The sequence below is a fragment of the Cupressus sempervirens genome, chromosome 3, assembly GCF_028749045.1.
Source record: "Cupressus sempervirens isolate cs-2001-9-10 chromosome 3, ASM2874904v1, whole genome shotgun sequence".
NCBI lineage: Eukaryota > Viridiplantae > Streptophyta > Pinopsida > Cupressales > Cupressaceae > Cupressus > Cupressus sempervirens.
In genome coordinates this window covers 1,112,282,786-1,112,309,467 of record NC_143120.1, presented here as the reverse complement: position 1 = coordinate 1,112,309,467, position 26,682 = coordinate 1,112,282,786, and the positions used below count along the sequence as shown (strand labels likewise).

The following is a 26,682-nucleotide window of genomic DNA, read 5'->3' as shown; positions in this document are numbered from 1 at the left end:
CCATTGATACTTTTATATCCTCTATCATTTTATCATTTCTGAAATAGGAGTATCTTAATGATTCTCCATGTCCATGACTTCCCTCTTATTCAATCCTAAGCAAGTTTTGAGTTGCAGCCGAGCTAACCTTTGTGATGCAAGATGCATTACAGTTTTTTTCTAAATGCAGAATCTTGGCGATTCACTCCAAACAAAGAGAAACAACACAACAAAAACCTAAACCAACCTAATGACACAAAAGAGAGAAGGTGATCCTTGTTTGCAACAAAGGGAATGCAAAGCACAACGGACCCCTCTTAGGATCTTAGGCATAGAGGCCCTCTTGGCCCATTTATATGTAGTAAGTGATATGCTTTCTTGTCTCTTGCAAGAATATTAAAAGAAAGTGAGTATTTGTAATGTGCTATTTTTTCATGAGCATTAGAGTTTGTTTAGTTTACCCTATTAGTGACCTTTGTAGGCTAATGCATTGGTTGAGCCAGAGGCTATTCTCCCACTCGAGTGGTGAAAGACAATCGAGATTGCTCTTTGTTTGAATAAGATTGGCACACTTACTATTCTGAGAAAGTCAGGGTTACTATTTGTTGATGCGAGTTTTGTGTCACTACATAACATATTAGTAATTGGATGCTTGATATAGAATATCAAATGCACAATTCCTCTCTTGAAAAGTTCTCTCATGGGACATGAGTATAACTCCAATGTTCCTTACACCGTTGGATACTCGCTCAGTTGTATCAATGTGATTTGCTGGTAATCACGTAGGCAGCCTTACGTTTCCTTGTTTGAGAAAAATTTGGATCTTGGTGAGAAAATGGAGATGGTGGTTCGGTGTGAATGCTAGATGATGTTGATGGCGCGATGATGGCAATGTAGGGTGAATGGCGATGGAAGGTGAGAATGCCGATGTTTTGGTTTACTTCTCTAACTAACCTCTTCTAAGCATGAAATTTGGCTACTCAACTACTCCTACTCCTAAGAATGGAAGGTTAGCAGATGGACGGGGATCGAATCTAATGAAGGCTAACCAGCGGCCCTACCTCCATAGATGCAACGCTTCAAAGGAAAGTAAACTAGATCACCACACAAAGCCTCCCAACCAGCCGCTAGGATGCTAGTGGCCTAGTGTTGACCCCTATCAAACATCTACCAAAGCTACCATGCAACTATCCATTTTATTTTACTCTTACTCTAACAACTTGAAATGAAATTGCTTCAACTTGAAAAGAAAATTTAACTATGTGGAAGTAGAAAACATGCAATAACACCCAATGTTCTTAGTCAACATGCAATGAAAAAGAGAGCACTTTGGTATTATTTTCGCAACAATTTTTCCAACCCCCCCCTTTACAAATGAGAGCCAATGGCCTTATATAGAGGTCCAAAATACAATGGACGGTAGAGATCAAAACAAGATCGACGATCCAGATTGGATCCAAAAACCCTAATTAGAGTTGCCACCCCATCGGCCAATGAGAAGATGCCACCTCATCAATGGACCAATGAAAAAAGTGCAAAAGTGGCAACCAATGAGAAGGCACCAAAATGGTGGCCAATCAGAAACAAACACTTGTCCTATTCTAGAAGAAAGAGAAAGTTGCCACTTGGGCTTACATAAGATGATCTTCTAATATAATTCTTCCCTTTTCTTTTGTTCTTTTAGCTAAGGCAATGAACTTAGCTAGCCTTTCGTTAACTTCTTCCATAGGAGGACAAGGTGTGTGCTTCGCTCGGAGTTCTGCTGACTTTGCCACGCTGTTTGCTGCTTGTAGTATCCTTTCGTGATCCTTCTCATATTCCTTTGCAAACCCAATAAAAGCATTGAGTGAGGAAAGGGTGTTCAGATGTTTCCTTTTGACGGCAGCCTTTCCTAACTCATCCAATCTCGATCCAAATCCTGTCTCACTGACATCCTCCTCTCTAATACCCTCAAAATCAAGCGCCACCCCAACGTCGCTCATCATGGTCGAAATGGAAGTGTCAACGCTTGGGCCGTGTTGTGCAATCTCATCATGAATTTCTTCAAGTGTTCTGAATCTGGTAGTCAATGCGACATACCAAGATTCAACTATGCTCAATCCTCTCTCATCAACCAACCGGGCTCTTTCCAAATATGCCTCCGGTAGCCTAATGAACGCCTGCAGCCTAGGAATAACCAAATCCTTGATGGGAAGAAAATTCTTCCATTCCTCTTCAAATAATCTGAATTTGTTTCTAATAGTCACCAATGACTGGAATGTTGAGATGAAGGAGGGCAAGAAATTTCGCCCATCTTGGATTGTATCATAGATCCAACCCCTTACTTCATGTAACTGAGCTGATACCTCTTCTGAATTGCTCCTGCTGTCTTGAGGAAGGGCTGCCTGATGCAGCTGTTGGATTGGCTGGCAATCTCTCCAATATTTGTTTTCGGCCTCCAACTTTACTATCTTTTCGTTTGCCTTCCTCAATCTTTCTCTGATTGATGCTATGCCTTCCTGAACCTCCTCACATTCCATATCATTTGTATTTCTTCCCAAATTATGTTCTACTATTTCGTACTCCCGGGCTGCAATCTCATCCGCTGCCTTATTGACTGTTGGTATAGCAATCTGAACCCTTTGGTGACCATCACTGTCGCTTCTGATTACCCTTGCCACCGTATTTGCCATCTGTTTTTGGTTCTCGCTATCATCCTTTTCTATTAGTCCTTGGATATCATCAACTGCGTGAGCCATTACCACCTCGCCTCTCGGCATAAGCATTTGCCTTAACCATAGTGGTGCAGTGCATCTCCCCAAATCCGGATTCGGTTCGACCAACAAAGCATCACCAACGGCCTTAGACGCCTGACTTATCTCTTCAATATCAATCGGCCCATCTTCTTCTCTACTAGTTTCTGCCATATTTCCTTGCTGGTTCTCCGAGAGAGGGGAGTACTCCGTACTTTCACTGTAGCCACTTGATTCTGAATCAGAGCTCACCTCCACTGCGGCCCCTTTATCACTCGAATTGACCTCTTGGCTTCTAGCCTTAGTTATACTCTCCCTTGACGGCGCTGCCCGCTGTCTCTTGGTTGGAGGTTCCGAACGTTCTTGGCTTTTCTCTACCTCCAAAGCCCTCTTCTTGCTATTTCTAACTGCCTCCGATTGCCGGCCACTTCCTTCACCCTTCTGTCCGATTGATTCTACTAGACCTTCCTTTGGTTTCATCATCTCATAAGTAAGGAGAACCTTTTGTCTTTGTAGCTTTCTCAACTTGGCATTATACCACGACTCGGTATGCAAATCTACTGTCCTTGTGACTGCCTCCAAGGAAGGATCCTGATGATCGTCCCAATCCACTGGATTCAACTCTGTTCCAACTACTGTCTCATAGTCTTCTCTCAACACACTACGATCATCCTCCAATTGATCGGGAATATCAAGGCCTCTCCATCTGATATCTCTCATCATGTTCACCGACAATCTCGAGAAAGCTAGCTTTCTCACGTGAAAATCATCCTTTGCATTGGCCCAAAAGTCCTCTATAGTGGGAACATGCTTAAATTCGCTTTCATGAGATGCCTTGATAAGACCAACAGGGTCGAATCCTTGCCTTGCTCTGTACCATCCTAGATGATACCACTCCAATTCCTTTTCCGCAGCCTCAAAGGCGGCCCAATTTGGGCAACTATCATTGCCAATTATAATTGAGAAGGAAACGCCTGTTTTCCCCTCATTCCTCATTACTCTATCATAGTGCTCAAGCTGCCTAGCCAATTCCATCAAAACTACCTTGTCGGGCGGGTATCTTGGAAGCCTCTTGGGACAAACTGTACTTCCTGCCACTCTAATGTATGTGAATTGCGGGAATTGGATGAACCAACTCCCAAACTTCTTAATCCTTGCTTCTGCTTCCGATGAAAGTCTCTTAGCAGGCGCCCCTTGTAATACCCTTACTGTCTTCATGGCGAATGCATCGCAAAACATCTTGTAATCCTTGTTATTGTGCAAATGAAGCTGCGGATAGCATTCATGCACCAAATATTGCCCCGGCCCATTACCAATCTCTCCTAAGGCCCTAAGTCCCGGACTCTCATACAATCTAGCAATTAAGTAAAACAGATAGGATCCCATGTAGAATTGCCTTTGGTTTTGAACTGTTCTAAGTTGCAACTCTAAATTTTCACTTATGATCCTAGCCCAATCAAATTTTCCTTTTCCCTTTTCAATTTCATCAATGAAGAAGTACATCCAGTTTTCGAATTGCATAGCTTGAACTAGGCCCATGATCCGGCTGAGAAGAACAATGAGATCGCCATATTCCGGCTTGAAATCTGCCACTGTAAGCCTTGTTGATTTGTTAACTCCTTTCCTTCCTTTGTGTATCCAATTCCGCTTTAGATGTGAGAAGTAGGCCTCTTGGTTACCTTGAAATGATTTGGCCGCCTGATCCACCATTACAACTGTCATGCCCTTGCTCTGGGGAATATTAAATGTCTCTTCAATTGCTTGTTCGCCAATGTTGGCCAACACTCTCTTCCCTTCGCCAAAAATGATGGATTTACTGTCTAGATCAAATCTGGATGCACACTCCATAATCAATTCCGGACAAGGCAAAGTAGGAGGAAAAGCTGCTGCATGTACAATTCCGCTCTTGTATATCCTCTTTTCCAAGGGGGATTGTCCTTCCTTTAGTCTGTCCCTCATTCGTATCATGTCCACTGTAGCGATATTAGTATCGGTTATTTTCTTCATTTTCGAGAAGAAGGAAGTTTTGGGCGTCATATCCTCTTTGTCTTTCTTAGCGTTTGCCCGCTTGGGATTCTTACTTGCACTATCATCCTCCATGCTCGTCGCCCTATTACGGGATGGTAGAGTGGTGGACCAAAAGGCAAGAAGAACCAAGTAGTGCAATTCTTAGAAAAGAGCGAAAGAATGGATGTCAGCTTAAGCACTCCTTGCAACTCTAGATGATGACTTTCACCTTAACTAATAATCTTACAGCAACTTTTCGGAACCCGGGATATGACATCAAAGAATTACAAATCCCTTTGCAAATTAGAAAACAAAGCCTCTAAGCTTATCCAACACTTGCCTTCTATGCAAAAATCAAACTTTCATATGTATCTCTTCTCCCAACAAAATTGCCCAAATCTGATATAAAAATTGCAGCCCCTCTAGAAACTCAGAATTTTGTCTTCCACAAATTTCGGCCCCCACAAAATTCGGCTAAGCATGAAAAAAAAATCTGCCCTTCCACAAAATTCGCCCAAGCAAAGAAGGAGCAAAATCTGTAAAATCTGCCACCTAGGGCACAAATCGCAGCCCACAAAGTGGAGCAAAAATCCCCAAAAACGCAAAAAATCTGGCCCTTAGACAAATCGCCCAACAATGGCAATGGAGAAATTGCCCAAAAATCGCCAAAAAACTGCCTTCCACCAATTTCGCCCAAGTCTGGAAATCTGCCCTTGCTTCAAATTCGCCCAAGCATGAGGAGCAAATGAATTGATGAAAATGAAATGGGAGGGGACTCCCTTTATAGCAGCTTTCACCTTCCTCCCAGGCTGGCCGACTTGGTCCTATAGAGGACAAAAAAAACCAAAATTAAAGGTAAGTTAGTGGCCCACTTTAAATACTTTGCCAAAATTTTAATTTTCTAAAATGAAAACTGCACTTTTAATTTGCTAATTAACCACAAATTGCAAAACGAAATTGAATGGTGCCTTGGGGATGCTAAAAATTTCTATTTAATGAGGGTTTGCTAATTAATACATCCTTGAAGTTGAATTTTGGCTAACCAAAAGCCATTTCTTAATATTAATTTACCAATTTCATTAAATACCAAAAGCTTTCAAGGCAAATTTAATCTATTAAAGCCAATTTTTGCAATTTTCCTCTAAATCGATTTTGCTAAATAATTAAAATTTTATGACAAAAAATAAAATTGCCTTTAGAGTAAAAATCGATTTTGCAATTTAACTTCATTTTACAAAATTAAATTCTATTTCACCAAAAAAAATAAGATTTTCCAAGAACCTAAGTCTAACGAAAAATTTCCTTATTTGAAAATCATTCAAATTTACAATTAAATCCAAATTTTCAAAAGAAATCGTCTAAGTACAAAATTCACAATCTTATCCTGCCAAGTTGAAATCAATTTTGAACTTATTCGGCCGAAGGATAGAACTGATAGCTCTGGAAAATCAAGTTGAAACCGGGCGAAAAATACATCTAACCTTCTCCACTGGCCCTAAAGGCGATTAAAAAGGGGGTCCCCAAGATTTTGGGGCGATGTGTGAAAACCTCACAACACTATTCTGAGGAGAGTACCTAAACATTTGGTACTAGCGTGGAGTTGTGAGGACATCAATAGAGCTTTCAGTTTGGGACTTACTATTTAGATTAAGTGGATTTATGGGCGTACTATTTTGGCAGGGCACCTTGGCACTTTGGTCAGGCAGTGAGCACCTAGATCTGGAACGAGTCCTTCAAATAATTTAATGAGCTATTAAACTTCATTCATAATCATTTGATTTAAATATAAAGGTTTTTATCATAAAGTGTATTCAAGTGCATCAAATGTTCGTTTAATTATAAAGTGACACGGGACCAAAGTTTTGGAGGGAATTATAATAATTTATTAAAATTCGAACTTTGATTTGCACTTTTTAAAGTATGTGAAGTGGGAGCTTCAAGCTCCGGGCTGATTTTCCTTGAGATATAATAAAAGGCCTTCAAATGCAAAATCAGACCATCTGATTTAGCATTTCATATTTGGTGAATAGTTGAGAGGTTTGGAGAAAGGCTTCAGTATTTGCACGCTTGTGGAATTGCAAATTCTACATTGCCAAAGCATTCTGAATTTTTGGAACATCCAATGATTTGTGCCCATCTGCTATGGCTCTATCCAGGGGTCATGATTGAAATAATTTGTGAGAGTTTATAAGTTGTGGGCTCAGCTTCGATCAGACTAGCGAAACTGATTTAAAACCAAAATACAATGTTACTAGCAGCCCCATTTGATATCAAAATTATCATACTAGGGCAGAAGCTTGTATTAGTGCAGATCACAGCTGTATACTAGAGCTGCATTGGACATTACTGGCTGCTGTGGCTTCTACAGAGGGGCCGCAATTATTATCCAGAGGCAGCATTGATAATTATAAGTCCTGCGTTGAAGGTTCAATTTGTCTTGAAGGTGCCTGTGTCGCATGATAACTGCACTGACTCAAGCCAGTTCTCCATTACGAAGAGAGCTGCAACTCATTTGGAAGAGTACAAGGGTTTACATATTCAGAAAATTCCAGGTTCCATACTTAAATTCAGTAATGGTTGATTTGTATGAATTTGTCATTCAAAATATTTCATGGAGAGATCATGAAATATGTTTCATGCTGTGATGTTGTTTCATGCCAAATGTTTGTCTCAACGCCTCTAACTCTTCTGCATTTCTAGTACAATGTCTGCCAAGCATTTGTAAAAATGCTATATATGAAGTTCAGAGGGAAGTTTGTTTCAATTTTCCAAGTGCTTGGGTTTATATATTCCTAATATTAGTATAATACGGAATTCTTTTATCCTGCGAATATTTGACAGAATACCTATGGAAAATATGTGTTATGTGGCTCAAGAACTTGGAAATTTTCCGAGCAGCCTTTACTTGCAACTTGTTTGATGAAACTCTTCTAAGACATATTGAACATTTTAGGACAGTTATTGGATAACCTGTTGGGGTTATTACAACTATCTGGGCTTCTAGCTCCCATCAAGTGAACCAAATATTCAAACTTACACTTCGCCGATGACACCGTTATCTTCTCCTCAGTTCAAATAAGGGAAATGAGAAAAATATGAAGATTCTGGATTTATATCAACAAGGCTCAAGGTAGCTCATCAATCAGTGAAGATATTCTCTAGCCTTCATCAATATGTTGATTATTGAAAACAACAATTCTTTCAAATCTTCTTCTTTAAGAAGTTGTACTTCCTATTACTTATTTGAGCTTCCTGCTTCATTCAAAGGTCTCCAACGTGAGAGGAAAACATTCCTTGTACATAATAACTAACTGTTTTGAGAAAGATAAATAATTTTCCTCAGCTAAATATCAGGTTAGTGGATGACAAGTAATTTTCTTCTTAATTGTAGGTTTTAAAAATATTTTAATGTTCCGATTCATGTTTACTCAGGTTATCAATATTCAAGTTCACCTTGTAATATTATTTTTTCTGTATCAGGGAGTACATGTAGATCCGAGTATTTATTTAATGGATGAAGAAAATAGGGAATCAAATGGTTCAAATGTTATGGCTGAAAGCATAGCTTCTTCTGAAGCCTCACTTAATCATAATGCTAACTCAAAGGAAAGTCTCAGTCGAGAAGTTTCTGTCGTGCCGGGAATTGAAGTTGCGACTGTGATGGATGCAGAGGCCTGCAAATCAGAGATAATTGCGTACGATGAGATAACTTTAAATGAAAGAACTACAGGCCTTAAAGAATCTGAGGAGTCTTCCAAGATGCCAGGTATTGATAACAAAGTTGCATGTTATTATCTTATGGTTGTTTGATTCATCTCATTGCTATGCTTCTTAGCTGACTGCTGTATGTATCCATGTATTGTTTCTTAACTTTCTGCAGTCAAATACTAATTTTACATATTCAATTTTATACCTAAATCACATAATTTTAAATCAAAACTTTTTTTCTTGTCGTTACCATGATGTGCTACAATCTTTCAGGGAAAACATCTAGAAGACAACATGGTGCAAAGGCAGAAAATGTAACAAAATCTGAAAAATCAGCTACAAAACCCATAATTGTTCCCATAGTTCTTAAGATGGCTGATTTCGATCACAAGGTGTGTACATTTATCATTTGGATCATTCAGTTTTTTTAATAGATGCTACAATCTGTAAGATATCTGAAACAATAGACTTCGATGTTAATGATAAAAAGTTTGTTGAACTTCAATAATTATATAGATTCAAAATTTTCTCATTATTGTAGATTTGTGTAATCATGTGAAAAGTTATGTTCGCTTTAGTTCTGTTCTGCCATTAAAATAGAGTCTGAAGAGAACACTGTCTGAACAAATATCAACATATCTAAGTAAGGTATCTAAATCAGACAGAATATGCAGACAGCTGAGTCTTTGGACCACACAAAGTCTTTCTAAATCTGCAGACCATCTTTTTACCTTACATGACATGTAGGAACACTATACTGTCCCCTTCTATTGAGTGGCCTGAAGTGTCCCTTTTAGCCTATTGCATTCCTGTTCAATAATTTTGGGTCTTTTTAGGAAATAACTAATTAATTTAAATTTAAGTAGTCATAAGCTCTTTGGAATTAGTTATGCTCAATTAATTAAAACCCGAACCTGTTGGGAAATTGGCTAAGGTAAGCACATGGATGTTGTCATTAATGACAACACTGCGTGGTTAAGACTGGTCATTGTGAAAAAGTTTTGATAGTTAGAATGAAGAAATTGCTGAAGTGTAACAAGGCAAAAGAGATGATGCAGTGCAAGGATAGGTGTACTGCCCTTGGACGTGACCTAGCCCACAACAAACAACCTTATAGCAGAAGATCAAGAATTATAAAGAGATTCCGATCGAAAACAACACTTATTCTTATAATAAAATCATAATATTTACATCCAACATGCTGGGCTGTAAGGCCTTGCCAGTTATGGCCATTGGAAAGAAGAATACAACTCAATCCTCGTATGTGAAAATCCAACTCCTAGCTATTATCCCTCAAGATGCTCCAAGCTATTCCATGCTTAACTATTGATTACTCTAGACATCTCAAGACTCTATACTTATACCTAGCAAGCCACAAGTCAGCCTAGCAGATTACACTAAATAAGTACTTAGGACAAGCCCCAAGTTTACAATAATAACTAATATGATAAAAATAACACTATGCGGACTTAAACATAGGTCCACATACCATCCAATCACTAGTTTAAGATTGCATAAGCTACCTCCCTCGGATCAAAGCTCGTGGAAACAATCTCCAAAGTCTTGGCAGGAAATGAAGATCACGTTACCAACAACCACCAAAAGAGCTCTAACTCCAACATGTTCCATCCAAACGTTATTTGAACATAGGACACGGTCCACAGATATGACTCAAACATAACCCTAAGTTTGTAGAGCATAGGGTCCACAAAATCTAAGCTCGATGCTCCAGCATCAAAAGAGTTCTAGCAAACTGTTTTTGTCAGTGAGCTTCACAGGAAGCAGCTACAGAGCTATAATTTTGGGATATGTTAGAATAAGGTGTCTACTTGATACATCTATGTTCGTTCAAGGCACAGGTTTTGGATGGAAAATTATAGCAGTTTGTTATTGCGAAGATAGAGTACACAAGATAGTTTGGGTATTTTGGCAAAGGTATTGTCAATTCGAGGACTTAGGAATGAAAGGACGACATTCTAGATGTTAACCTTTTTCTAGGAGATTTTAATATTATGTTTTGGTAACGTGTTACTTGTTATTCAGGCTGACCAATTTATAGAGTTAAGGAGATGGGTGTAAAGGTAGATCATTACGATGGGCAAATTATCGTCAAGTTTTGGTATTCATCTATACTACTTACAAAGTTGTATATTGTTGTAGAGCAGTGAGCTCAACATTTTGTAATACAAATCCTAGCAGGATTGAGACCTCTAACAAGGTCTAAGTCCTCTAACAAGGACATATACACTATAGGTATGTAACAAACTCATAACAGGCTCAAAACCTCTCACAAGGTACTTTTGATTAATAGATCATTTTGTGTGTACCACCCCCACCAAGGTTTTCCCTTGGCCAGGGTTTCCCTAGTTTACAGAACACGGTTTTATGATTTTCTTTGTGGCATTCTCGTTGGTGCTATTTAGTTTAATTGTTTATGCAAGTTTATTGCTTATTTCTGATATCCATGTCTGGGCAGAAAGTGTTGGAATATTGATTCACTCCCTGCTCCTCAGTATTCCCTATTTCTTATAATTGGTATTAGAGATCAGTTACTCAGAAGAAGTTTAATAGCTTGAGGGATATCACTATGGAGTCATAAGATTTGCAAAAGAACTATGAGGCAATTCTTGAGGAATTAGATCAAGCCAATGATGAAAGGGATAGGTTGAAGATCAAACTTAGAGATGCACAGGATTTCATTAAGAAACGGAAAAGATCAGATTGAAAATTTAAGATCCAAGAGGAAAGAGCTAATTGATCTAGTCAAGTAGTCAAATGCAGTTATCAACTTGAAAAAGGGAATTGAGATACTGGAGCACGAACTTGAGATCACATCATTAAAGATGAGTATGTTGTCAAATGAGAAAAATGAAAAAGCAGATATAAAGACGGAGGTAACAAATTTATAGTCACATCTTATCAAGGTAACATCTGAACTTCAAAGGACTAAGTTGAATTTCACTAAACTAGAGAAATTTAATAGCATCGTGAAGCAAGAACTTGTTCAGATGAAGGAACATCTAGAAAAGTTATATTCAGTCACATATCAACTTGATGAGAAACTATTAATGGTACAAAAACCTAAAGGAGATATGACAGGGATTGGTTACATTGAAAGAGAATCATCAAAGGGATCAGAGATTACAATTGATCATGGACTTCAACGGGAATCTAATCAACCATGAGATCAGATCAACCAGACTACAGATCAGATTTAGCAACCCAAAGATCGAAGGATACATTCCAAAGGTAGATGTTATCCATGCAACAAGTAGGGACATATAAAGAAGGATTCCAGAGGTAACATGAATGCAAAACCCTTTATTAAATACCATTTCAGTTGCTTTCTTTATGGACACAAATCACATGAATGCAAGAAACATAATCAGAGATCAAATATGAGGACAAATGAAAGGACTAACATGACAGCTAGCAGACCTATGGGAATGGATCATATCATTACTAACGAAGTTGTGTGCTACAAATGCAATAACTATGGGTACATTGCTAGACATTGCAAAATAACCAGTTTTGACCAAGCTATGGGAATTCAGTTAGTACATCCTATATTTGCAATAACTTGGGACATACAACTAGATTTTGTAGGTTTAATGGTTTTATGAACACTATGAGAACACTTAATGAGAGAAGAAAAAACTTTGGTGGAAGAAGGAATGATAATGTGAACTGAATACAAGTTGAAAGCATTTATAAGATATTTGTGAGAGAAGGATCTACGACTAACACTAAAATGTGGAAGGAAAAGACACAAGATAGGACAGAGAACAAGGGAGATGCAATGCCTAGCTCTGAACCCTCTACTTCAGCCTAAATTAGCTATTATAGCTAAGAGTGGAGAAATTCACTACTAAATTATCAGGCCCTTGAATGGATGAATTAAGGTTTGTGAAGTTGGTTATAGGTATGTCAAGCATTTGAGATCCCGAATCTCAGTTCCCTGGTGCTAATTCGAAGGAGTCGAAGATCGCTAAGGACTATGGTGTAAATTGTGAGCTTTCATCAGCTTTACATACGTTTATGGATTAAAATCAATGCTAAATTTTTTTTGGAAGAATTTAAGGATAAAATTGGATTCATTCTTCACCATTTGAGCTATAAGAGATCTAGCAAAGAACCTGAGAAGTGATAGCAAGGTTAATTAAAGGACTTTGCAACGATTTCATTGATGCCTTGGTGTAGTCATTAAAAAGGTATCTAACCTACTACAAAGTGAATATAAGCTTTGAATTGTAGATATTTGTGAAGGTAGTTAGTCATGGATAAACCACGTGTGATATTAAGGAGAGGCCTAGGCATCAGTTTAGGAAACACCCATTCATATCAATGGGAGATGACCTTGCAGGTGTGTTTTCACAAACCCTTGAAGGTGTCTTGCATGTGGAAGACATTAGGGCCTATATGTGTTGCAAGTTAGAGTCAACGGGAGACAAAGACATAGGTATAATTTTCTTTTAAGAGAATTATTTTCTATGTATTGCATTTTTCTTGTTGCATTTACATATACTGTTCAAAAGTACAAAAGAAAAACAAATACTTGACAAAAACACAAAAAAAGCTTTGTTTGCCATCAACATATTAGTTGGAGTTTAGACAAGGTCTCTAATGTAGTATATGAGCCGTTTCTTGCCAGCTTGGAGGAATTGGGCTCAGTTGATAGTTTGGTCAATGGATTGATAGAGTTGCATTCAATATTTGATTAATTATCCTATTATTTGGTATCATGGGAGATGATGGGAGATTTGTGCCGGGTATGCATTATACACGTAAAGGTCGTGTTTCCTCACATAGGGAAGGAGAGCTTGAGATTCAATTTGGGTCACTAGATGAAGGTGTTGGTTGTCAAGGTGGTTCACTTGGTATAGGATTTGGGGATGGTAACACAAGTTCCAATATTGACAGAGAGGCTAGACAGACTTTCAGGAGTTTTGTAGCCTGACAACAATAGATGGACTATAACAATTTAATGATCAAGACGTGGCGGATCAAATATATATAAGCAATTCTAAACTAGTCCAGATTGCACTTTAACTCTTTAAGGTTAGGAGACAGACTGGACGCAGATTTGGAAGCAATTAGATATTTCAGAATGTCTGCGATTATCAAGCTTAAAATACCATAGATGACCTCGTCCACTTATTCAACATCAATTGTTTACAGAATTAAAAAAATGATTATAAAGGACCAATCAACTGCAGTTTAATTCTCCATGCCATTTAAATAATACAAAATAATAAGCTTTTATAAATCATTAAAATATAAAATTTGAATTTATATTACAAAGTCATATTATGCTCCTTATTCCTCCATACAATATATGAATACTTCTTGTTTGGAATGTCTTTGAATATCGAATATGTCTTCTAAAATGATTTTTATTTCTATGATATACTCTCCAACCGTAAAACTTGTGCCCTTTAAAATGAAAAGCCATGTCCTTTTATGATTTATTCTTTTCATTTTAAAACAATCGCACAATTCCATTAGATATACAAAATACATTTGCAAAGATTTGTTAATTGATTTTATTTCTCGGACAAGTTAGTATAACCTGATGTGAGAAGAATTGTGTCTACTTACCAATTGCTTCATTTACCACCAAAGGTTCAAGAAAATCGGGCGGCCAAAGAAGTAGAGAGATTACACAACACAAATTAAAGGATATCTGTCATTGGGAAAATGAACCATGTTTGTGCCTTCACACATGTAGGTGGCCTAGAATCTCCTCACTATACCACCTGTACATCCTTCACAGTATTGATACATTTGGCTAATTACTACAGATGGCCCGCATATGGAGATTTTCGCCATTTTGGAATTGTATGCTTATCGGATCTCTACCAATCGTTTTTATATGCTCCTATTATGATCTCTCAGACGTGGTGCTTATTCTATATTAGTCTCTTTCAATTCCCGATGGCACAAAAATTTGACGTGGATAGTCGTTGCTATTTGTTTGAGCCTTCAAACTATCAACTTTGCCGCAATATACTCTTGTAATGTCTATGTTTGGTTTTCGATGTTAATTTGGGTTTCATTAGTCTCTGTTGTAGACATTTTCGTTGAATGCATACTCTATCTGACTCGACTTCAGGTGGTGATTCCGTGTTTAATAATTTGTTGATGATGATATTTGCAAGATTGAATGCATGAAATATGATGGCTATAATCTTTCGCTGGCTGTAATTTGGAACCACTCGTCTACTAGGCATTTCTCTAGCATTGGTGGGAACTCTTCATGAGGCAGAATCGCTTATCACATGTTCAACATCGTATCGTGTTGTGTCTCTTGGTGCTCACAAAAGGTACTAATATTTGTAGAAGAGGCTTGTGTCTCTTTGCCATGGTGCTTGGAGCTCTAAAATTTGCCAAAAAGTTTTAGAGCTCCATCAGTGGCTCTTGTTGGGGACATATGCTCCTTGTGAGCATATTGAGATTCCAGCTATCTCTGGAGGAGCAGACCGAGCATCCATGCTTATGATGCAAGGTGAAATTGGGTGGCCCGAGCCCCCCACCCACGCACACCCACCCAACCCCCCAGAAAAAAAGAAAAGAATATCAATCCTTTCCTCTATTGAACACCTGATTTTGGTCATATAACACTGTGAACCTCGCTGTATTGGATACATCATCCTTATAAAAAATCCTTATTTCTTCCATTTCATCAGTGCATTCTCTAGTATGCGTCTTACGTTTATCTTTTGAGAAGTCATCAGGTGCACTATGATTTTTGCTGAATGGAGGATCCTCATAGTCATGGGTTTGATCAATCATACCAACATTTAGATCAGTCTGCTTTGCTTGATTATCTTCTTGTGAACAATTTGTTTCAGCTCCATACTCAGAGTGCATATCCTTTCCACAGTAAGATTTTGAAGATAATCCACATTCAAAAGACATCACTTCACATACACCATGTCTACGATCAGATGAGCAATTATCAGAACCAGCCTTCGATCTATCTTCCCCATCATTCTTGGCTGATTCAATCCCATCTTCACATGTTTGATTCAACTCCTGCTCATAGGATGAACTAAAAGACATTTCACCTTTTAATTGCATATGAGTTTCATCAACTTCATTATTAGGCTTGCTCTCTTCATCATAATGCTGATGAACTTGACCACATATAAAATCCTCCTTAAATAATAGATTAGAGAAGATAGAAAACTCGGGCACATCTCCATCTGTTTCCTCATCAAACAAGGGATTTAGGAACATAGAGAATTCAGGCATATCCTCTTCTGAGCTTTCATCTGAAATTTCCTCTTCATATGTCGTATGCAGTTCTGTTTCATCTTCACTATATGATTCGTGGGAATTATCATTTCCTCCATCCAGTACCTCTTGAGAATGCACTGAGAATATAATAAATACTGCAGAGGATAAGTATGTAGTTAATGTTTTTGTCAGATTTCATTTGATATCTTGTACGACTTTAGCAACGTGTGCAAAAGGAACTGGAAAAATTAAAGAAACTTTCTAATTCATTTTTTTGGCCATGAGCCATTAACATGTGCACCCGGCCGTTACTCCGTTTTCTTCTCTGCCTGGGAACGCACACTGACAGTCTTGTCTTGGAATGCACAGATTTCACAGGAACATCCTTTTTTAAAAATATAACAATGAAATGGCTGAATATTAATATTGGGCAAAAATCCGAATCCATAGGCGGAACTGTTGAGATTGTCAATTCACTTATTTTGTGTCAGAAGCTTGACTGCAGTTATGGATTTGGGAGCCGCCCTTGTCTGGTCATATTTCGGAGGAGCAGGTGGGGCAGATGTTCAATACGCAATTCCCCAATACAACTGAAGTATCATTAAATGCATCATCGGTGATGAAGTTTTTTACTTGTAATTTAAATTTTTTATTACTTATAAAAATATAAAAATATAATTAAATTATAATAAAAGATGATAAACATATTTAACCTCAATGTCATTATGAATCACTGAGATGTCCCTCTGTCCATTTCTTAAAAGTTGGAACAAAGTCATCATAATTCAGTTGCGTAAGACATCTCTGTATCCATAATTTATATACAGCTCTTTTATTTACCACAAAGATAGTATTGGATATAATTCAAATATAGAAGTTTATGTCAACCTGAAGTGAACTTAAAGAAATGCTATGAAATATATTGATCTACAATATATACTAATGGTTGCTTCTCATCCTCAGTAATCTGATATATGTGATGACCAACATCTGATCTCCATGTGGATTAGAAAAGTTACTTCTGATATTTAAATCTTCAACCTTATATAATGGATATAGTATAACAGTGACGTAGTGGGATAAAGGAATGGTAAAGCACGACTGCTATTCTAGCAACCTCCACAAGATTATTGTAGTCCCTATTCCTTAATCTGCTAAGTTTCTGATTATGAGGCATTCCTGTAGGTGTTTCCGTCTATTCAGGTTGTTAATGTATATCTCCCTGATTCTATTTGCTGAAAGTATATCTAATTTATAGTGGGATTGTGATTGTCAATGATTCCTTAAACTTGAACTCTGATGATTATTTTATTATGAACATGGTATGATAATTCATATTCCTTGGATTATTCACTTGGCTTAAATTTGGAAGAGTTGAACTGAGTTCTATTTCACTTATACAATTACTGGTATGCTATAGAATTGATTGTATATCTACTGTACGCTGATCATATTAATTTTTATTCCGGTGGTCTGTTCTTTTTATCTCCTGATAACTTCAAGCGGCTGACCACTATTATCTTAGTCTCAATTATCGTTCACTATGTTTAGATTGAAAAGTATTATATTTGAATGTACGTTAGCTGTCCTCCCCTTATTTTTCCTCCATTTGCTTTGTGATCTCTTAGAAGGTGCTGAAAGAGTGATTGCATCCCCACTTCGTAATGTGATGCGCTGAATCTATCCTCTTCCTCCGATGTCATAGGCAGTCTCTTCCACTATTTATAATGTCTGTGTATTTTGGATGATTCTATTCTTTAATATGAACATGGCGATACTGCCTATGCAACCATTTCAAGAACCAGCTAGCAATGCAAGGTTTTATCAAAGAAACAATAAGAGGAATGATGGACCTTCAACGTCCTCCATAGCTTTGAACAATTTCAATGTGCCTCCACATCCCAATGCAAGTAATGTACCAGATCCTTCAAGGGACACACCTGAGTACAGACAAAGTAACCATAACAATGGAAGTGGACAACGGAGTTTTCAACAAAGTACGCAACAAAACAATCAGGATGTTCAAGGATCACAGAGTGTCCAATCAACACAAGAAGCAAATATAGGAAGAACATGGAACAATGCCGTGCATAATGATGAGTTGAAAAGATTAGGACAGAGTTTAATAGAGGAGATGAAGAAGATCAAAATCAGTCTCCCTTTGTTTGAATTGTTGAAGGTAATAGAAATTAGAGATACATTCCGTAACAATTTGAAGGACAACAAATCATAAGGGTCTCACACTCAAAGCGCAATAACACATACTCAAGGGAGGCCTCCTAACTCAGTGCATGTGATTCAAGACATTTGAGGTGGGAACACAACGAATTCATCTCAAGGGATTTCATACAGTGAGATAGAGAACTCTACTCAAGAGATTGTGTATGGTGACATTAGTAATTTCAACAGACAACGAGGGCCTCAACCAGTTTATGTGGCTCAAGGATCAACGCTGATGGAACAACAAACTCAAAGAAGTCAAGACATGGTAAAAAATAAGGAAATGGTGAAGGTAGAAGAGGTAGTTCAACCAATAGATTTCGGAGTGAAGCTGAAGCAAGTACATAAGACACCGGTGGTATATTATCAAGGGAAAGATGAGCCAACCCCCTTCTTACTCTCAGTAAGGATATTTGAGAAGCTTCTTCATAATTGTTCGATAGATTCAAGAGCATCAAGTAATGTCATGCCTTTGACTATTTGTAGAAAGTTGGGAATCACGCCTTTGGGATCAAATAAAAGGGTTACCCAATTGGATAAGACAGAAGTACTGGTGGTAGGTGAGCTACACAACATACACATGCAGTTGGCATTTGATCTGAGGATGGAACACATGGTAGATATTTTAGTGGTAGACGTGGCCAATACCTATAGTTTGATCTTAGGTAGGGATTGAGCTAGAAGGTTGAATGGATACATGGCAACTAACTTTTCTCGTATGTGGCTCCCATGGAGGACTTGCCAACCAAATAAGAATTGATATCACCCCAAAGTTGAGATTGACACTTACTGAGTATGGGGAATCAAATGAAATATTGTTTGCAAAAACAAGTATAAACATCTATAGACCTAAGAAGACAAAAGTTCTGACTTTGAATATCATAAGTGAAGGGATGGATTCCACTGAGATCCTGATTGAGTCGGATCTCGACACTTTATCTGACGATGGTGAAGGCATGTTCGAGAATTTGAGAAACTTTGTGTTTAAGGTTGTACAATAGGGAGTAGAGTTGGGGAACTGAACATCAGTGAGAGACTTATTATTGCTCAACTGGTGCAGAATCCACAATGCCTTCCATTCGGAATTATCTTGCTCCTTGTGCACAATTGCCTTAGAACAAGTAGAAAAGAGAATCCTAGGGGCACTAAAACAAGATGATCGACATGACAAATACAAGGTAGAAACTCTACAAGTTGATGAAGAAGAAAGTAGCATGATGGGTGAAACAAAGAACTGAACTGCACCACCTAATTTGGAAGTGAAGAAAAATGATGAATCAGACAAGTTGAAGGGTTCCCAAAAGGATCATCAAGAAAGTGATGAAGCATGGACTCTAAGGTTCAGTGGTTCCAAAACTAAGCAAGGGGCTGGAGCCGGATTTGAGTTAGTCAGCCCGACAGGGGCAACGTATTTGGAGGCACATAGATTGTAATTCCCATGCACCAACAATATGGCAGAATATGAAGCTTTGATCCTAGGCTTCTTGTGTGCTATCAAGAAAGTTGCCAAGATACTTTATGTACTTGGAGATTCATATTTGGTAACTAAGCAGGTAAAGCAGAAGTTCGCTTGCCATGACAAGAGATTGAAAAGGTACAGATGCAGAGTTTGGGATTTGATAGAGGACTTCGATGCCTTCAATATCAAGTCTAGCTATAGAGCAAGTAATCAGGTGGCTAATGCCCTCGCATAGGCTACAAGCTCACTAGCACCAGTTAAGTTGGACGGCTTGAAGAAATTTAAAGTTGAGTTAGCATCGGTCCCATCAGTACTAGATAATGTCAAGAACTTCCAGGTGTTTGAAGATGATAGACATATCCTCAAGTTCTTGACCAATTCAGATGTTTTCACAACACAAATCATTGATGGTGAAGTGGATGAAGAAACATAAATCGATTTAGAGGGAATTCTGAGCTTGAAGACAAATACTATTCCAAAGGGAATGATTGAGCTAGGAAGAATATTCGAAATGGACCAATTCAACAAAGTGCCATATCAATCCACAGGGGGTGATGAATGCAAAAAGGTAAATTTGGGAACAGGGGATTGTCCCAAAATAGTTCACATTGGGAAAGTTTGCACACCTAATGAGAAGGCAGATATACTGAGTTTGATGAGGGAATTCCCAGATGTGATTGCTTGGGGATATGAAGATTTGAAAACATATGATCCTTCCATCATCACACATACAATTTCACTGAAGGAAGGAAGTAAGCCATTCAGGCAATGACAAAGGTCAGTTAATCTTTTGTTAGAACCATTGATATTCCAAGAAATAAAGAAGCTGCTAAATGCGTAGATCATCTTCCCAGTGAGGCATTCAACATGGGTTGCCAATCTCGTCCCAATTAGGAAGAAAAACAGAGAAATAAGGTTATATGTCAATTTCTGGAATTTGAACAGAGCATCAGAAAAGGATAATTGTACATTGCCATCACTAGATGAGGTCTTGCAAGTTGTAAACGGAGCAAAGATGATGTCATTTATGGATGGGTATTCGGGGTACAATCAAGTGATTGTTGAAGAAGACGATAGATTGAAAACGACTTTCACCACGAAGTGGGGAACATTTGCATACAGGAGGATGCCTTTTGGCCTGATCAATGCAAGTGCAACATTTCATAGGGCCATGGATTATGCTTTCAAGGACTTAAAAAGACAAGTGCATTATTTACTACATGGATGACATCACAGTATTTTCCAAAAATAGAGAAGGCCACATTTTGGATCTGAGAAAAGTTTTCATGAGATGTATAAAGTTCAGAGTTTCTTTGACTCTAAAGAAATGTATGTTTGGAGTTACCGAGGGAAAACTTTTGGGACATGTAATTTTAGAAAGGGGTATCATGATAGATCTAGAGAGAGTGGAGGCAATTTCCAAACTTGGCAGTAGCCAGTAGCAAAGAGTAGTTAAGAGCAAGAAGAGAAATTTGGAGGTTGAGAAAAGTAAAGAACATTAGGAACCTCCATCAAAGAGACAAAATGCAACACTGTCAAGGAGAGCATAATTGAGGCAAGGAGCCAAGAGGTTAATAGAAGTGGACAAAGGGTCTCGGTAGAGGTGAGCTCTGATTCGGAATCAAGTAGTTTCAGTGACAGTACCGAATACTCTCCTCTCTTCGAGAACGAACATGGGGATGATATGACAGTCACTAATGAAAAAGAGGATAGGCCAATTGATATTGAGGAAGTAAGCCAGGTGCCTGAGACTGTTGGTGATGCTTTGCTAGTTGAATCGAATCTAGATTTGGGGAGATGCACTGCACCACTATGGATAAGGCAAATGCTTATGCCAAGAGGCGAGGTGCTGACTATCCAAACAATTGAAGATATTCAAGGGTTAGTGGAAAGGGAAGATAGTGAGAAACATAAACAAATTGCAAAAATGGTGGCAAAGGTAATCGGGAGCAATGAGGGTCACCGAAAAGTTCAAATTGCTATACCAAAGGTTAGCAATGTAGTGGATGAGATTGTAGCCCAAGAGTATGAGATAGTAGAGGATCATGGATGACATGGAGTGCAAGGAGATCTAGGAAGGCATGGTTTCAATTAAAGAAAGGTTGAAGAAGGAAAACGAGAGGATTGTAAAGTTGGAGGCTGAAAACAAATATTGGAGAGATTGCCGGCCTATCCAATAGTTGCACTAGGCAACCCTTCCCTCAGACAGTGGGCGCAACATAGAAGAGATATTAGCTTAGCTGCACGAAATCAAAGATTGGATCGGTGATATAATTCAAGATGGGGAAAATTTCTTGTCTTCCTTTATCTCAACATTTAGGTCATTAGTGGCTATTAGAGACAAATTCAGAACATTTGAAGGGGAGTGGAAGGATTTCCTTCTAGTGAAGGACTTAGCCATTCCCAGGCTACGAGCAGTTATTGGGCTACTGGATAGATATTTGGAGAGAACCAAGTTGGTGGATGAAGGAGGAATGAGTACTGTGGAGTCTTGGTATGTTGCCTTGATCATCAGATTGAGGATACTTGAAGAGATACTGAATGAGATTGCACAACATAGCCCAGGCGTTGACACTTCCATATCAACCATAATGAGCAATGTTGAGGTTGCACTTGATTTCGAAGAGATCAAAGAGGAGAACGTCAATGAGGCAGCGTTTGGAATGATATTGGATGAGTTGGGGAAGGTTGCCATCAGGAAGAAGCATTTGGGCACCCTTGCCTCCCTTAGTGCCTTTATCGGATATGTGAAAGAATATGAGAAGGATCATAAGAAGACATTGCAAGCAGCGAGCAACATGATGAATTCGGCTGAGCTCAAGATGAAGCACATGCCTTGCCCTCCCATGAAGGAAGTCAACAACAGGCTAGCCAAGTTCATTGCCTTGGCTAAGAAGATGAAAGAAAAGGGTAGAATTATATTAGAGGATCATTTGATGTAAGGCCAAGTGGAAAATTCTCCTTTCTTCTTGGGTAGGATAGGTGTCTTGTTCTGATTGGCTACCATTTTGGTGTCTTCTCATTGGTTGCCACTTTCCCTTTTTTTCATTGTTTAATTGATGAGGTGGTGTCTTCTCATTGGCCGATGGGGTGGCAACCGTAGTTAGGAATTCTGGGATTTGATCTGCATCTTTGATTTTGGCTCTTAATCTCTACCGTTGGTTGTATTTTTGGCCCCTATATAAGCCCATTTGCCCTCATTTGTAAGGGGTTGAAGAAAATTGTTGCTTAGATAATACCAAAATTGCTTTTCTTATCATTGTTGTGTCTTGCATGGTGATTAAGAACACTTGGTGTTATTGCATGGTTTCTACTTCCAATAGTTAAAATTAAATTCCATTGAAGTTGTTAAAAGTAGATTTTATTTCAAGAAAGTTGTTAAGCAATAGTAAGAATAGATGGATAGTTGCATGGTGATATTAGTGGATGTTTGATAGGGATCCATAAACTTGGCCACTAACATCCTAACGGCTTGTTAGGAAGCCTTGCGTGGTAACCTAGTGTTTTTCCCCTTGAATCATTGCATCTACGGTGGTAGCGCCGTTGACAATCTTTCATCGATTTGATCCACATCCATTTGCTAGTCTTTCCGTTCATAGGAGTAGAAGTAAAGCAACAATTAGTTTAGTAGTTGGAGTTTTGAAGAGGAAAGTTGGAAGTGAGATAAATTGGAAAAGTAAATTGAGAAAGTCAAGTCAATACATGTTGCAAAGCTAGATTTCATCATCATCACAACAAAAGTTCGGCATCCTTTAGAGAACAATGTAAGCCCACCTACGTGATTAACCAACAAATCACATTTATATAACTGAGTTAGTATCCATAGGTGTAAGGAACCTTGGAGTTTTCTCATGTTCTTCATGAGTATTTACTTTTCAAGAGAGGGTTTAGTGTTTCATATTCTATATCAAGTATTCGATTGCTATATGTTATGTAGTGGTATAAAATTGACATCAACAACCTTCATACATGAAACTTCATCAAATGAATCATAGTCCTTTGAGTGCTATAGTTTCATAGCAGTAGAGAAACCACCTCGACATGGTCTACTCCCTTTACACCAATATGACTACGATTTTGAGAGTTAACTACAATAGATCCTCTAGCTGCTTGCTTTGTCATGTAAGTATATGCTACTCACATGGTCCTAACCATGGAAGATATCATGGTCCAAGAGACTTTCATCATCTTTCATGATCCACATACGACTTAGGTGTAATATCCCCATTTCCAAGATAAATTTTAATAATAATAATATTAAAATAAGATTAAATAAACAAATAAATATAATATAATTATGATAGTAATAATAATTGTATTGATGAAGTCAAATAAATACTAATATTATACTATAATAATATTAATATCGAAATAATTATTTAATAAATACTTTTTATTATATCATAAAATATATATCAATTATATAGTTATAATAATATCAATAATCAAGATTGTGAAAAATACATAGTTATATGTTATGTTATTATTATATTAAATGATAATTAATAAGACTGAATAGTTACAACCATTCCATTTCTATGGTATATAATTACACTAGAAAATGGACGGGAAAAGGGGAGGGGATAGCACATTGAAAATCATCCTTCGAGAACTGATCGAATCAGAGGGTGTGAAGAGAACATATCAGTAGTTAAAAGAAGAATACAAATCGTCTTATCATTGCGTCAGTGAATAAATCCATGAACATAAATTTACCACAAGGGACGAATTACTAATTATGTCCCTCCCTGTGTAATATCAGTCGTTTGGCAGAAGAGAAGTCGATGGATAAGGGCGGTCAATATACTCTATCTTGATCGTCAATCATCTTGGTAAATATCTAAGGTATAGTTTGCAGCTGCATAGGAGGAATCAGTTGACTGGAGAAGAATGTGGAACGTGTATATACTCACTCATAAGGTAAACATGTTCACCATAGACGGTAAACAAGAACATATATGTATGCAACTGACATGACATATTCAAGATGTAGTTCAATCAAATCATGAGTTAGAATTCCATATATTCATCTAAACATCCTATTGAACGAACATAAGACAAAGTTATCATGGATAGTGAAAGAATATGGACATCGCATAAAAGGAGGATTAAAAATTGACAGAGAAGACACAACGTTAATATGAAGATGTAGACAACATATAAAATGCGATGTATATTATCCAATGCAAATACAAAGATTTAATGGTCTATGTAGATTACAATGGTTAATACATAACAAATGTTGACGCAGACAAAGGGGGAGTGAGAAACATAGGACGAAAGTAGTACAGAGATAAGCCACAAAAGAAGCAATAAGGTAGAGAGGTTATCTAGTGAGTAAAGGTCAAAGACAAGGATAGAGATATTATAGTCAAGAGCTAGAGTGTATATATATATACACACGCACGCGCACACAAATAAACCTCTGAAGAGAATTAAAATAAGATAGAATATCCTATGATGTATCAAGGCAAAAGAAACCTTAGATCATCTATTATTTAGTAGAACAAGACCATTCTTTCTAATTGCATCTTTAGTAGCAAGATAAGATCAACAAACTCTACAATAGTTTTATTAAATCATTTAAGTTGGAAGTTATAATTGTTAGTTCCGATAGGGGACATTACAGTGGTATCAGAGCATGATCCTGCCATCCTACAAGGTAGAACATATATAAACACGAAATAAGAGACATCTAAGGAATACCCACCGTGCAATCACAAGAAAATGTACATCATGTTATAGTTAGGGTTCGATAAATCTCAAAGGAAGACACATGTAATTGCGACAATATCTATTCAGAGCAATACTAAAAGCATAAGGAACATATTGAGATCATCTAAAAAGGATACATGATAAAATTTAGAAAGAGGGCATTCAAAATTGATGTCGTAATTCCTAAAGGGACTCCAGAGACCCAAGAGATTTTTTCAGAGGGCATTCATAATGAATGTTGACCATGCATGGCAATCTTAAATGTCCGCCACAAAGGGCATTCTTTATGAGTGTTGGCCATAGAGGGCATCCTTGAATGTTGGCCATAGGGGACATCATGTGAATGTCGGCTTAGATGGCATTCTTGAGTGTCGGCCATAGAGGGCATCCTTGAATGTAGGCCATAGAGGACATTGTGTGTATGTCAGCCATAGATGGCATTCTTGGATGTCGGTCATAGAGGGTGTTGTTAGTGACCACTGCCATGCTTGGCTGAGGGTGCTCCTAGTGAACGTCGCAATTGTTGGCAGAGGGTGTTCTTAGTGAGCACTGCCATTGTGGGCAGAGGGCATTCTTAGTGAGTGTCACCATGCTTGGCAGAGGGCGTTCTTAGTGAGCATCACCACTCTTGGCAGAGGACGTTGTTGGTGAGCGTTGCCATTTGTGGTAGAGGGCCTTCTTATAGAATGTTGCCATTATGGGTAGAGGGCCTTCATCTAGGATGTCACCCTTATTGGCAAAGGGACTTTTTGAGATTCTTTATCTGAGGGACTTATTCATAAGAGTCAAGAAACACTTATCAGAGGAAAAGTGTTGCAATACATCAAGATAAGTTCCTGTTGTAAATTCATTCTTAGCAATTTAAATCTAATCATGTAATATTTAATTTATATTTAACTAACTAATCCCAAATTAAAATTATTGCAGGACTATCAATCAAATCACAAGGAGAAAATATTGAATTTCTTGAGGACAAGCAATTTTGGGAAGGGTAGACTGTAATATCCCCATTTCCAAGATATATTCTAATAATAATATTAAAATAAGATTAAATAAACAAATAAATAAAATATAAGTATGATAGTAACAATAATTGTATTGATGAATTGTGATATTGCTATCAAGATTTAACTGTGTGATTTTTGAGTCAAACTCATTGACCCATGTTTCATGAGTAGTGATTGAACATGAATCCATCTCTCATGAGAATAAATGGAACACTTAGCACTCATTGGATCTAAGCGATGCTCACAGGGGTGAAGCACTGGGACTTCCCGGGAGGTCACCCATCCCAGTACTACTCCAGCTTGAGCGCACTTAACTATGGAGTTTCCTCCATGGCTAAACCCAAAGCTTGCAACCCCATTTGCACCTAAATCACTATAGATCTCATTCCACTTCTTTACAGGCAATTTAAAACGTTCATTAGGCATAGAATAAGCTTCAGACTGTGCAACATCTTCTTCAACATTAATATCTTGAATGGAGTCAAAGACGGAGCTCAAACTTACTAATTCCGATGTTTGATCTGCAGACTGTCGATCAACAGGATCGGCCATCTCGATCTCTATTCTTTATGATGGTCGAAAGTGCGCTACCTTCCCTGCCTCTTAACGCCTTCAC

The 26,682-nt window shown here is 37.9% G+C and overlaps 1 protein-coding gene across 10 annotated transcripts in view; it reads left to right on the top strand.

The window, feature by feature from the left end:
* The window catches only part of LOC149570682 (P-loop containing nucleoside triphosphate hydrolases superfamily protein), a 188,976-nt gene that overhangs the window by 89,087 nt on the left and 73,207 nt on the right, over nucleotides 1-26,682 (top strand). For all 10 annotated transcript variants that reach the window (XM_089823228.1, XM_089823224.1, XM_089823227.1 and 7 more), the window contains 2 exons: nucleotides 8,199-8,484; nucleotides 8,700-8,818. In XM_089823228.1, coding sequence (XP_089679354.1) covers nucleotides 8,199-8,484; nucleotides 8,700-8,818 — 405 coding nt within the window. The remainder of the gene's footprint in view (nucleotides 1-8,198; nucleotides 8,485-8,699; nucleotides 8,819-26,682) is intronic.